At 45.3% G+C, this 14,917-nt stretch overlaps 1 protein-coding gene across 7 annotated transcripts in view; it reads right to left on the bottom strand.

Moving 5' to 3' along the window:
* ADCK1 (aarF domain containing kinase 1) overlaps positions 1 to 14,917 on the bottom strand; it is a 120,170-nt gene that overhangs the window by 31,695 nt on the left and 73,558 nt on the right. For all 7 annotated transcript variants that reach the window (XM_090033805.1, XM_090033806.1, XM_090033809.1 and 4 more), the window contains one exon: positions 3,605 to 3,763. In XM_090033805.1, coding sequence (XP_089889931.1) covers positions 3,605 to 3,763 — 159 coding nt within the window. The remainder of the gene's footprint in view (positions 1 to 3,604; positions 3,764 to 14,917) is intronic.

The following is a 14,917-nucleotide window of genomic DNA, read 5'->3' as shown; positions in this document are numbered from 1 at the left end:
CAGTTCAGAAATGAAGGCCAGTTTTAGCTACAGGTAGTAATCTATAGCTCTTTAAAAAAAACCAAAAAAACCCACAAGGGTTTGGTAACCAGCAGCCCCAAGATCACAGTCAGAGCCACCTTGGCAATCCTAAGGTTTGCACTTTTTTTCAGCTTTGAGCTGAACACTGCAATGCCAACTAAGGAAACTGACTACCCAGGTGCCCTTAAAATGACTAGCAGCTGGGCATCAACTTCCCCAAGTAACCTTGAAACCCTCAGTTTAATAGTATACAGGAACTTTTGTTTGCAGGAATGTTTAATAAAAAATGAGACCAGAAAAAAGAGATCCAAAAAGACATGTGATGGACAGCCTATGTTAGAGACAATCCAGAGTGGCCCTGAAATTCCATTTGGTGACATAATTCGGCAAAGAAATCTTATTTACATTCTGTTACGGGACACTGACACCCTAAAACTCAAGTAGGCAGCCGTATCCTCAGCCAGTGTAAATCACCACAGCTTCACTGGCTTCAATGGGCAAGAGCCAATTTACCTCTCCTAAAATAATCATTCCCTAAAGCTCCATAAGCATCATAAAATAGTGGAGAGTAGAGGAATTGAATTGAATTCCCTTTCCCCTCCACAAAGAAATGGAATATGAAAACAGGCTCATCTGTGTCAGTTTCTAGAGCATTTCACTTCCTGGCTCAGCACTGTTGAGTCAGGATTTCCTGGACATCAGTGGAAATGTTTGAAGCACACATAGAAACACAGGTACCACGTAAAACAAAAAGTCATAAATTGCTACTGCTCCTTCTCAACTGTGTGAAAACATTTATTCCCCACCCCCATCTCAATGTCTCTTATTTAAATGTCAATCCTAAGCCCAGCATCCCTTTAAAAATGTAATCACCAGGTTCCAGCTACTATTGAATGATTTTCTCCTGTTATGTCTGGAGGCATAAATCCTTTCAAATTTATGTCACTCAAATGAAATGGAACCAGCGATCTTCATGACCATATGCACAAACTTCCCAGGACTGCAGGATTATTGCATTGGGGGTTGTTATCAGGACATTGATACATTGCTTTCTACTTTTCTAAATAATGCTTTGAGTTTATTTAATGATTAAAACATTAGCAGGGACATACTGAATAGCAATTTGATTTGTCCCTTTTTGGAACTCGTTTAGAGTATTGTCCTGAAATAGGGATGGATGTATGGCAAGCAATGTATTCTCTCTGCAGATTTATTGGGTAGAGTCCTAATTTTTAGAGTCTTTCCTCTGATACCATGGAACCTACAAATAAATGCAGTGAAGTTGGGAATTTTCCACGTAGCTTTTCTCATTCAGATTTTTCCCAAGTATAAAAGACTGTATCAATCAATATTTAAATGTAATCTCTTACCTACTTGCAAAGTCTGCATAATTCTTAAAGGGCCAAACATGTAAATCTAAAAAGAATCCCCACAAAACAGCATGCACAAGTGACCCTACAATAATAAGTCAATATGTGCAAACCCAGCACCCACAGGAGACCCTTCAAAACTAAGGCAGGACATGCAGCATTCATGAGCAACCCTACTACAACATTACAGCATGTACGTAACAGATGTTTGCTAGTATCCCTACTACAATGAACCAGAGCCTAGGAAAAGGGAGGAAAAATAATACACAGCAAGAAGATAGATTGTTTTAACTTCAAGCTTCCCAAGAGAATTAATCTGAAAATGGAGACGAAAGAATCATTGTAAAAGTACTTTCTTAAATATCTAATAGAATAACAAGCAAATAGAAATGCAAGCCAGAGATTCACAGCTACACACTAGACCAGGGGTAGGCAAAATGCAGCCCACCAGGCCATTCTATCCGGCCTGCGGGGCCCCTAAAAAATTTTAAAATTAATATGCATCTGCCCTGGGCTGCCTGTCATGCGGCCCTCGATGGCTTGCTAAAACTCAGTAAGTGGCCCTCTGCCCAAAATAATTGCCCACCCCTGCACTAGACTCTGCCAATAACACTATGTGAAAAGAGAGAAAATGCCTTAGGTCTCTGGGCCCTGGCTCCTTCATAGATGATTCTTTTCTTGTCCTAATTCCTACTTCTTCATCTTCCTTGTTCTTCCACCCTCCTTGAGTCTATTCAGTCTCTGTTATGTGGTCCTCAGCTTAAGTGAAAAATACCATAACTCACCTAGTAACCTTTGTGCAGCTCACTGCACACAAAGACCAGTGTAAGCAGAGAGATGGTACAATTAGTGTACAATTAGTCAATAGGGGGTAAGCTTTCCATGAAATTTTTACAGCCCTGATTGTAAGGAAACCTGCAGGCCAAGCCGGTCTGATCCCACAAGGGGCACTAACCTTCTCCTTGCACTTTAGCTACAGCAACTCACTGCTTCTCAGCCTCCCTAGGTCCTTGCTCCCCTCTAGGCTCTTGCCTATGCAGGAGGCCACAGGCACACGGGAAAACACAACCTCTTCAGCCCCACTCAGATAAGTCCATCACTCCGCACAGGTATCAGAATACAATCACCATGTGTCCTCTTGGAGTCCCAAAGTTAACCAGAGTTTGACCAGCATAAAGACTTCAGGATTTGGCCCCTGGTTTCTGAAACCCTTTATGATGCATGTTCCCAAACAGAGTTGTGATTTCAAGCAGCATCTTAGCAGCTCTATGGAGCCCTAATTTCCCGGAATCCACAATTACCCCACATGCCCTCAGTTAATTGGGAGCTGCATTTTATTATGCCACCATTGTAGCTTTCCTGCACCCTACATCCCATTCTGCTGTCCTAGGCCTCAGACACAGTGCTGCTCACCAGAGCGCCCCAAGGGATGACTAGGTCAAACAGTCACAAACTCCTGCAAGACTGCTTCAGGCTGGACATAAGGAAGAATTTCTTTACTGTCCGAGTCCCCAAGGTCTGGAACAGTCTGCCAGTGGAGGTGGTTCAAGCACCTACATTGAACACCTTCAAGAGTAGATTGGATGCTTATCTTGCTGGGATCCTATGACCCCAGCTGACTTCCTGCCCTTTGGGCAGGGGGCTGGACTCGATGATCTCCCGAGGTCCCTTCCAGCCCTGATGTCTATGAAATCTAAATACTCTGAGGTAAATAAAAGCTAAATTTAACCCTGTTTTGTCCAGAGGTAAGCTGTGCCTCAATTAAGTCTTTACAGGAAAGTAGTTGAGTGCACAAGAGCAGTTGTCACAGACCACATGAGCTGTGGTAATGCCCAGCCCCTACTAACTGTTAGCACATAACTGGTTAACATTGGTCTGTAAGTTCTGCCCCCTATTATTTAAGGGCACTAGACTTTCTCCCTCCACCTTCCTTCTTTCTCTCCTCTCTGCTCATCCAGCACTAGGTTCCAGTCTCTCCATCCAAGCAATCTCTCCTTTGCTGCAGCCCTCATTGATTTTTTGTTTTATTTTTGCAAACCTCTAACTACATCATTTATCTCTGTAGAGCATTTCAGGGGAACGAACCCAAGTCAGTATCCCAGACCCACCCGAGTATCAGTGTTGATATGCCTGCAAATACCACAAGCGAATTTGGCCCACCTACTTTGCATGGGAAGTTCTCTGCAAGTCAAAGGCGCATTGCCTTGTTTTACCTCCATCAGCAAAATATCCTTGGAGCTTTGAGCCTGAACCTTCGGGTGCTGGACTTTCACTGCTACTGTCCTCCCATCCTGCAGCACTGCCTTGTGGACCTGGGCCAGAGATGCTGCTCCCAATGGAGTTTCCTCAAAATTGACAAACAGCTCTTTAATCTGCCAGGAGAAAAGAAAAAGAAGTTGCAAGGTTCACTAAGACAGTATCACCAGGAAACCTGCCAGAGACTGAAGCCCTCTGTCTAGAGAACAGGAACAGCAGGGCAAAGATTGTGCAAGCTTCTCCCTTCCAGTGAACCCCTGGGCCTCACCCCTGACCTGGGAGGACTCCACTAAAGCGTATTTAGTCCTTGACCTCTTTGAGGAGACTGCCCAGAAGGCCAGGGATGGGGACAATTATGGGATGGACATCTGTGCCACTAGGACTTGAACTGGCAGGTGTCTGTCCATTTCACACAAGACACAGAACAGCCAAAAAGTAGTAATGGCTTTTGGCACTAGCGATCCCACTGCCAGAGCTTCTGCTGTACCAAGCACAGGGGCATGAGTTACATTGGGTACAGAAGCTGATTTTTTCTCTTTACATATAATTCTATATTTTTATTTAATATTACATATCATATCATCACATCCTGAATACCTGACAGCACATATTCCTCTGGTGCTTACATTACAGGAGCAATATCATCCAGCTAACATGGTTAAAGTTGGCTATGTCAGCATGTGTTATGAATTTGTGGCTGAGGGCTAGATCAGTCAGTGGGTTATTGAACTACTGTTTGCATCTCTATAGACCTGCATTTCAAAATCTTTTTAGTGTAATGCGCGATTCCTTGGAGGGCATTTGCTCACTCACAAAATTAAGATGATTGACAGTCTCAACTCAGGAAAGGCCCACAACTGGGGACGGCAGAGGATTTCGTGAGACAGAATGGGGGGAGGGAGCAGCGGAGGATTAGCAGCACTGTGTCTGAGGCCTAGGACAGCAGAATGGGATGTAAGTTAGGAATGAGTGTTGTGGGGGTGGAGGCAGGGTGATGGGAAACCCAAGTGGGTGACAAGGCACTGTCTTGGTTCAGGAGTTAAAGGAACAAGCAGAACTGGGAAAGAAGCATTTGCCCAGCCCTCCCCTCCAGCATGCTCAGCTCTTGCTAACACGAACAGTTGAAGAGCATGTAATTTATGCAAAAGAAAAAGAGTGCCAGTGCATTTTTATAACCTGCTTTTTAAAAGGTAATTAAAGAGGGGAGCTGCAGCAAGCTAGTAATTAAATATGAATAAAGCCCTTCCAAATGGAGCCTTCATGCAAAGTGTTAAACGGGTGTTCTTTATGCTGATGGCAAGAGGGAAAAGAACACTATCCCGGGAGCAGCCTGTTCCTTGACGCAGCTGCTGAGAAACGCACTCCCCACTCTTTTCTTTCATGACCCCTTCCCCTTCCCCCACCACCTCTTCTACACAACCATTACTAGAAACAAACTGGAGCATTTGCAGCAATTAGATTGAAACGGAGCCTCTGCTGCCTCCAGTGATTCACTAGGAAGGCACCTTTTATTTATTTATTTTATTCCGTTTGGTCCTGGCGGCAAAATCAATTAAGTAAAACAACTGCATTTAAAAACGACTAGTTATATGTTTTTTAATTACAGTGGGCCCATGATTCAAACCTATCGACATTCCTGTCTGGAGAAAGAAAAAATCAAGTTTATTTTTCCTTCTTCCTTTCTTCCAATTTATAGGTTTTCAGATTCTGGCTTCAGATTATTTTAAAGAAACAAAGACTTGTGAGGGCCATCGGGTTTCTCAGGGGAAGATGTAGTTGTGAGAGGAGGCCTTTTACTTGTACATGGAGCATATCTGTCAGATGAAGAGTGAACCTGCTGAGGAGAAAAGTATCAAGATGGCCACAAACACCCTGGTCTGGGAAGTGCCTGAAGCAAGATGGACAAAATGCAAACACAGAATTTGACCTGTGCTTGATCTGACTGACTACAGGGTCATCTAGTCCAGTACTGTGCTTCCTACTATTACACAGCATCTCAGTGAGACACATAGTCCAGTACCCCACTTCCAGGCATACCAGACAAGCTCTTTGCTCCACCTGATGAAGAAGCATAATCCAGTGGTTATAGCACAGGACAAAGAGTCGAGTGTTGAGGCATATTCACAGCTGTATGGTATGGGATAGGTTGGTAGTGGCCCCACACAGATTTTGGCAGCCCTGTGATTCTGCAGAAGGGGTGGAAAATTATTTGGGCTAGAGGGCCACTTAAGGAGCTCTGGTGAGCTGCTGAGGGCTGGGGAAAGAGGAGGGGTGCTGACCTGGTCTTGCTCCCGTCATAGCTGTTTACACAACCCAGCGCAGCAAGGGGTGGCAGGGGGTGGGCCAGGGAGATGCCAATTGATCATATTCAGCCCTGTCCACCCCACAACCACCACTAGAGGTGCCAGATGGTGTGGGCAGGTAGGGTCTCCGTGGAAACCACCCCAGGACCCCCGCAGACAGGGTGCATGCAGGCGGGAGATGGGATGGGGCTGCAGGCAGGTGGGGAGCAGTATCTGGGAATGGGGCCAGGGCCAGGACCTGAGCCAGGGCCAGAGTCACAACCCACTCCCCACACATCCCTATGGCAGTGGGTGTGGGGCAGACGGGCTGGGGTGCCCGGACAGCAGGGCTGGGTTTGGTGGCGGAAATACTAACAGTGGCAGCCAGAGTGTGAGGGCAAGCCACCAATGTGGGGACTGCCAGGAAACTAAGCCCGGCCACCATGCCACCCCAACCCCATCCCTGCATCATCCAGCCCTGCAGACTACAGCTCTCCTTTGCCCGAGAGCCATATGCAGAAACAGGGCAGGCTGTGCTCTGCGCCAGGTGGCACCTCCATGCTCAGGGGCAGCAGGGGCAGCTACATGCACCACCGCCCAGGCTGTCCCCCCACACATTGGCCAGAGAGGGCCAAGGCACCCACCACAGGCTAGACAGGACCACTTGGTGGGCTAGTTTCAGCCCACAGACCATATCTTGCCCGCCTCTGTTCTAGAGGCTTTTGGTCTCCTGGCAGTCAGGCCAGTGTCTGTCACTAGCAAAAAACACGCTCTGAAAACTGAAGTGCCAGATCAGGTTTCCTGGTAAAATGGTTGAAGGAAAACTGTCCTGAAACAGAAGAGTCTCACTTAGAAAACAGGCTCAGTATCTACCTGAATTGCTAGAATTACCCCAAACCAAGAGTCCAAGCTAGCAGCAATGGCCAGCTGAGCTTGTGTAGGTGCCCAACCAAGAAAACACCCACACATGCCCCACAGTAAGGCAACATGTTCAAGAGGTCAGGTGTAACAAAAGAAATGATGGCTTCTCTAGGAGGGATGGCAAGAGGACAAGAGGAGAAGGAGACAATAGTGTCATCCCATGAGCAGTGTGAGAACTAGATAAGGTGGTAGCACAATTAGCACAAGGCCAAAGAACCCCTGCTCGGCAAAAAGCCCCTATTCATGGTGAGAATGCCCTTTGCCAACAGGCCCCAGGCCATTGCTTTCAGAGAAGGCAGCTAGCCACCCTCATCCCTGCTGCAGATCGTGCAGCAGCAGATGAGCTGCTGCATGTCCCCAAGGGCTCCAGGCAAAGGGGAATGTGTGACCAAAGGACAGCTTCTCTCTGTCATCCTGGTGCCCCTGCCCTCAATGAAAGTCTCAAACTCCATATCGGTTTTGGAGACAAAGTGATACATGCTACCAACACTGCCAAGCAAGGAACAGGAGGCCAAGACCTCCTTCCTTACTCCCTCAGATAGAGGGGCCCAGGCTCCCATCTCATGCAAGCAATGGCACATGGCTGTAACTCAGGAGGTAGAATGCTCATTCAACATTACCCTTTGAAGAGGGTAGGAGAGGGTGCCATGGCCATGCATCCAGCCAGCTATCTAGCAGCCATAACAACAGTCTGGCTCAGTGTTTTCAGGATGCAGGAAGAGAGATGGAAGGTCCTGGGGCAGTCTCTTCCCCTGCACAACACAATTCATAAGGTATTTTAAGGGCCCCTAGGGTTATTTCAGATCATATCACATCCCATGAGGCCATGCCAAACCAGCAGATGCCATTTGTGACGTCAGCAGTATTTGTGGGAGCTCCATGGGCAGAAACAATAGAACAGTTTCCAAGAAGGTTTAGCAGTCAGAAGGAAAACCTCATGGCCAGATCATCAAACAAGACAGGTCCCCAATTACACGCCCTGCTACTTCAGCTGCCCAGATAAATGGGATTCATGCACGTGTTGAAGCCTCTAATTAGCCCTCCGCTTATTCAGTTACCCATCAGGAGCACACTCTCCCGACAACTGCACGTGCTGTTACACTTCCTTGGATAAAAAAGCAACGCTGAATGTTTGATCCTTAAGAATGAGGCTCATTTATTTTAAAACATGTAAGATCTTTTCATGATTGCTGCATTAGTATTCCAGCCATAGGGAGGTGGGCTTAAAGGCTCTTCCAGAATTTAGCTATCTGGTTGCTTACTATGTATTATTTGTAGTGAGGTGATACTCAGGTAAGGTTGGACCCTCAGTGTGCTGGGTGCTGTACAAGCACTTAGTAAAAGAGAATCCTTTTCCCAAAGAACTTACAGACTAGATGGACAGAGCGAGGGACAAGAACTATCAGCATTGCAGTTTTACAGGTGGGAAATGGAAGCACAAAGAAATTGGAGGGAAATTTTTACAAGTGCCTTAGCAATTTATCAGCTTAAATCTAATTTCCAGAAATGACGTGCTCAGGAGCCTGAGTCTCATTGAAAGTCAACAGGACCAAGGCTCCTAAGTCACCTAGGCCATTTTGCAAAGGTCATGTTACAAGATCACACAGGGTCACACAGGGAGACTGTAGCAGAGCCAAGAATTAAACCCAGATCTCCTGACTCCACATTCATACAATCACAGAAGAATCATAGAAAATTAGGGTTGGAAGAGACCTCCACCCCGCTACTCAAAGCAGGACCAACCCCAACTAGATCATTCCAACCAAGGTTTTGTCTGGCCAGGTCTTAAAAACCTCCAAGGATAGAGACTCCACAACCTCTCTGGGTAACCTGTTCCAGTGCTTTAGCACCCTCCCAGTGGGCACATTTTTCCTAATAGCTAACTTAAACTCCCCTTGCTGCAACTTGAGACCATTGCTCCTTGCTGTTATTTGCCATCACTGGGGACAGTCCAGCTCCATCCTCTTTGGAACCACCCTTCAGGTAGTTGAAGGCTGCTACTAAATCCCCTCTCAATCTTCTCTTCTCCAGATTAAATAAGTCCAGTTCCCTCAGACGCTCCTCAGAAGTCATATAGGCCCCTAACCATTTTCATTGCCCTCCACTAGACTCTCCAATTTGTCCACCTCCTTTCTGTAGTGGGGGGCCCAAAACTGGACATAGTACTTCAGATGTGGCCTCATCAGTGCTGAATAGAAAGGAAGAATCACTTCCCTCAATCTGCTGGCAATGTTCCTATTAATGCAGCTCAGTATGCCATTCACCTTCTTTGCAACAAGGGCACACTGTTGGCTCATACTTAGCTTACTGTCCACTGTAACCCCCAGATCCTTTTGTGCAGAGCTGCTACTTAGCCAATTAGCCCCCCGGACTGTACTGGTGCACGTTCCATCCTAAAGCCAGGCCTTTGCACTTCTTATTGAACTTCATGAGATTTCTTTTGGTTCAATCCTCCAACTTCTCTAAGTCTTTCTAAATCCTAGGCCTACCCTCCAGTGTATCTACTCCTCCCCCCAGCTTGTTGTCATCTGCAAACTTGCTGAGGGTGCACTCTATCCTGCCTTCCAGGTCACTGATGAAAGTATTGAACAAAACTGGCCCCAAGACATGACCTTAGGAGCACTCCACTTGATATCAGGTGCCAACTAGACCTCAACCCATTGACTACTACGCTCTGAGCCCAATTAGCCAGCCAGTTTTCTATCCAATTTACAGTCCATTCATCCCACCTGTCCTTCCTTAGCTTGTTTGGGAGAATGCTGTGGGAGACTATATCAAAACCCATGCTAAAAATCAAGGTATATCACATCCACCAGTTTCCCAGCATCCACAGAGCCAGTCATCTAATCATAGAAGGCAATCAGGCTGGTCAAGGCATGACTTGCCCTTGGTGAACCCATGCTGACTGTTCCTAATCACCTTCTTCTTCTCCAAGAACTTAGAAATAGATTCCTTGAGGACCTGGTCCATGATTTTTCTAAGGACTGAGGTGAGGTTGACTGGTCTATAGTTCCCCAGATCCTCCTTTCCTTTCTTAAAAATGGGCACTATTTTGACCTTTTCCAATCATCTAAAACCTCTCCAGATTGCCACGGGTTTTCAAAGATGATGGCCTGCAGCTCTGCAATGACATCTGCCAACTCCCTCAGCACCCTCAGGTACATCCCATCCGGCCCCATGGATTTGTATACATCCAGCTTTTCTAAATAGTCCCTAAATTTTTCTTTCACCACTGTTGTCTGCTCACCTCCCCCATTTAGTAAAGGACCCACATTTTCCCTTGGTGGGTTCCTCCTCTTGTTGCTGACATAGTTGTAGAAACCATTCTTGTTACTCTTCACGTGCCTTGCTAGCTGCAACTCCAATTGTGTTTTGGCCTTCCTGATTTCCTCCCACATGCCCAACCAATACTCTTATACTCCTCCCTAGTTGTTTGTCCAAGACTCCACTTCTTATAAGCTTCCTCTTTGTGTTTCATCTCACCGAAGAGTTCCCTGCTAAGTGAACCTGGTCTTCTGCCATACTTGTTAGTCTTCTGGCACATCAGGATGGTTTGTTCCTGTGCCCTCCGTAAGGTTTCTTTAAAGTACAGCCAGCTCTGCTGGACTCCTCCCCCCTTCAGACTGGCCCCCCAGAGGCTCCTGCCTATGAGTTCCCTGAGTGAGTCCAGGTCTACCATTTTGAAGTCCATGGCCCTTACTCTGCTACTCTCCTTCCTTCCTTTAAAGATCCTGAACTCAATCATCTCATGGTTGCTGGTGCCCAAGGTACCATCCATGACTACACTTCCCACCAATTCTTGCCTGTTTGTGAGAAGCAGTTCAAAAAGAGTATGGTCCCTAGTTGACCTCTCCAATACTTGCAACAGGGAATTGTCCCCAATACTCTCCAAAAACTTCCTGGATTGCCTGTGCACTGCTGTATTAGTCTCCCAGCAACGAGTGTCTTACCCACGAAGTCATACAAATTACAAGGTGCACATCCTATTAGATACATTTTCTAAATAAATTGCCTTCTAATGCCCACTTGCAGTGTCCAGAAGCACCCAGCAGTCTGTGCTGCTGCTGCCCAATCAAGTCCACCCTGCCCATTCCAGAAAAATATGTTCCCTTTCCCAAAAGGCACAATAAATAAATCTTCAAGTAGGCATTTCTGTAACTGAGCCCTGTAACAGCAATAGTCTTGTCTATCCCAAAAAAACTGTCCTTTCCCAAGGACTATAGGGGTGTGAGGAGGTTCTGTGAGGTTAGAAGAGAATTTTCCCTGCAATAATGCAGTGCTAACACTGCCTATCAGAAGTATACATCTGTCAGCATTCTTGCATTGAATGTGCTGCAGTCAGAATGTAGTCAGTATGGGGAGTAAATAACACTTTCCATTTATGGGCCCCATCAAGGTTTTCACTCATGTGAAAACAGAAGCCAGGTAGACAGGGTGCAGCATGGCCCAAAGGGTCTTGTAAATTTGGTTTTCCAAAATACATCTCCCTCACCACCTCCCCATCTTTGTCAGATGGCTCAACTCAGCTAGTACAACTCAAAATGGGCCCCTGAAAACAAGAAGTATTCCAAAGCTTGCAGAGTTTCCTGGTGTAGATGGGCCCTACACCCTCCATCACCCAGGATTTTCATCAAACCACGTCCCTGATATCATTCATTAACTAGTTTCATGCCACTATGTGAAGTGAGGATAGGATATGAAGGGATGGCTTCACCCACCTCTAGTCCAGGACTAAATACTGGAATTCATCAAATGCAGTTTTCACAGTTTCTCATGTGACAGACAAAGAAATACCATTGTATGCAGGCCATTGATTTACTCTTGTAGGATCTAGAGCAGGTGAAAATCAGGATATATTTCCTATGCCTGAAGAGCAATGGGAAATGTAGGAGCTCAATATACCAGTTACCTTAAAGGGACCCACCAACAGACACTAGTTTAACATGGGTGGTTAGGCATTCATCCCATCCCATCCCATTCCCTCCTCATTGCTACACAACCTGGACTCCCCCTCCCACAAAACACAAAAATCCTAACAGAAGCTGGCCCAAGAACTTCCCTCCTCCAACTCTGACAGGCTTCACACTCAGAGAGCAGGTGTGTACAGTGGAACCAGACTGTATCTCGATGGTTTGCAGCCTGCTTAGTTCACAGTGAACTGCAGAATTAAGAACTAATCGCTCAGCTCTTTGTTATGGCTTTTACTTCAAAGAGCATCATCTTTCCACGTGGCTGGAGCTTACCAGCAGTCCCAACCCGGTGAGTGGAAGAGCTGCACCCTTTGAAGTAAAAGCCAGATCAAACAGCTGGAGCATCTCAGCTTTCCTGAGCAGCAGCTGCATAGACTCCCTTCCAGCTACTTCACAAACACTCACTTTGGCAGGGAGCTAAGGAACCTAACCCTGCAAAGCTTCCAGGTTTAACTGTACCATTAATCTACTGTACCAGGCACACCATACTCCTCTCTGTGTACTTCCTTCCACACTGGAAGCAGCAGATCCAACATTCAGGGTAAGTTAATTAGCTAGGGCATAAGGTCATGCAAACGTGGCTTCACTACTTCCAACCAGAGAGGCAGTACGATGCATTTCTCTCAACATTGCCCAGCCAGGTAACTCAGTGGTATAAGCATACCTTGAAAGTTTGGGACTGAGAACCTCATTGCTAGTGAAGACTGAAATCTTCACGCTCACTGAAGCCAATTTAATTGTGATAGCAGAAAACCTATCAAAAAATAGTGACCATGAGGTCAGGAAATACTATTCGCATTCAAACTAAAAACTCACATACAGAGTGGACTAAATTACTTGTTCAATGTTGCGCAAGTTCATGGCTATGTTTTGGCTACTAGGCCATCTTTCTACTGTTTTCCTCCCTTTTGTATCTGTGTCAAAGGCATCACCAATGTACAAAGCAATACCTGCCCTCTATGGCCCAAAGCTCAACCATCAGACACAGATATCTGATAATGAGAGTGACAGGCACTCAGCCCCAAGCAGAACTGAGCACTAAGCAGTCTCCCAAACACTGTTTGGGATGAAAATTACTTCTAAGTTAACTTGGGCCCAAAAGATATAGAACTTCTTTTAAAGAGATTTACAAAATGGGCAGAGCCAGCTACTGACTATGCTGAGGTAAGGTGAACTCTGATTGGAGTCAACAGGAGTTTGGGCTAGTTAAGACTTGAACTGAAGCTCAGAATTTGGCCCTGTATTAATATGTCTCTATACATTTTTAAATATTGTATTGACACTGTTGTTGTTGACTGATTCACATTTAAATTTCCCTTTACAACATACTCAAGCACCATAGCACTTTCCACAGCCTAAGAAATACAGTATGAAATCTAGCCCATTCCCTGTCCTTAGAAGAGCAAAATGCAAAAAAGTAAAACAGTTTAAATAGCACACAAATAAATGAGATTTTTAAAGAGTTGCTAGGGGAGTGAGATGAGTTGCAGAAGCCCTCCAGGAGTAAGAGCAAGCTTATGGCCCATTCAGTACCTGGCCTTTGGGCTGTGACTGCCCATGAAGGATCAAATTAGTGATGCATACAATGGTGAATTTTATGAGGGAGATTCCTGCTCACAGACAGAGAGTTGCTGACTTAGTTTAGGAGACCCAAACTGGCTTCTGCCATATTTCTATGGATCTCCATGCCAAAACTTTATAAATGTCCTCTTTTGAGATTGGGAGCTCATTTGAACACAAAAACCTGCAATCCCCTTGCTAGTATACATGTGAATATGCACTGTGTCATCTTTTCAAGAGCAAATATTTGGCCATTTTTGGGATGTCACCATGGGATCACTGCTCTCTGCAAATCTACAAAACCATGTGTCCTAGAGTAGACATGAGTCAACCCAGGGCAGGAAGTGCCAATTCCCCAGCTGCAAACCAAGATTTTGTTCCATCATTTCCCCACCCTTCTACCCTGGTTATTTGCGTTCCCCACACAAAAACAAAATGTTGCAGTGTTACTCCAGGAGTTATTAAGACAGCGAAAGTGGAAAGATTAGATTTATCACAGCAGACAGTGGATTATGAAGAATAATTTATCAAATGTCAGTGCACACAGCCCACAATTTATAGAAGGGTTGGTTGAGTCAGTGCAATCTGATTGGACTTCTTCTCCACTAATGAATGCTGGGTCTAATTGATGGGACCCAAACTCATCTGTCAAGTGTGTATTTATTAACTCAATTTTTTAATAATAATATCTTATATATCAGCAGCATAGTAGCTTTCATCCCACCAATTCTAAAGCATATATAAATATATATTACACACCAATACATGCACACATAAATGTATCCAAGTTTGTTTGTATATATGCAGGTATAAATATCTTGTCCTTGTGCCTATTCATTATGATACAGTCTGACCACATATTTATCTATTCCCCAGGACCCTAGCCTCATTTAAGCCAAAGACCGGACACCAAATGAAGCAAGAGGTTTTCAAGAGGAGAAACAATGACCCCTTGTGTTGAAGGTACAAGGCTGGAATTCAGGAGATATGGGTTCTAATCCGATTCTGCTAATGAACAGAATGGAGGTGGTACAATCAACCCTAAATCTGCTACTTCCCAATCCTGAAGTGATACTATTTTATCATTCTTTCAGCACAATATAAATACTATGCACAAACATATAAATGCATATCCATATATAATTTCTAAATCTGTCTCTTGAATGAAAAGTGACAACTGTTGAGCAATGCATAGCAAAATTATGCAACTGGTTAGAACAGAAGTAAGGAGGGAGAAATTACAGGATGGCAAAGCCTGGGCAGTCTTCTGGACCAATGCCACGATTGTTGCATAAAGTAATTAAAAACCTTTAGTTATCACAGATTTAGGGCCTCCATTCTGAAACCTTGCCTGAAAGACAGCACCCTCGGCAGCAGAGCATCCCTTAGTAACCTGCTGGGGGCGAGGCAGTGACTCAGAGGGAACAATACTACTGACTGAACCAGCAGCAGCACTTCCTGAAACACCTACATCCTCTAGAGAAAAGTCTCCCACTATCTTCAATGAAGATAGGAAAAATTATACCCAGCAAAGCTC

The sequence above is a fragment of the Crocodylus siamensis genome, chromosome 2 (genome assembly GCF_052110815.1).
Source record: "Crocodylus siamensis isolate JL-2025a chromosome 2, ASM5211081v1, whole genome shotgun sequence".
NCBI lineage: Eukaryota > Metazoa > Chordata > Crocodylia > Crocodylidae > Crocodylus > Crocodylus siamensis.
The sequence above is the reverse complement of the archived record's forward strand: the minus strand, read 5'-3'. Positions and strand labels throughout refer to the sequence as shown.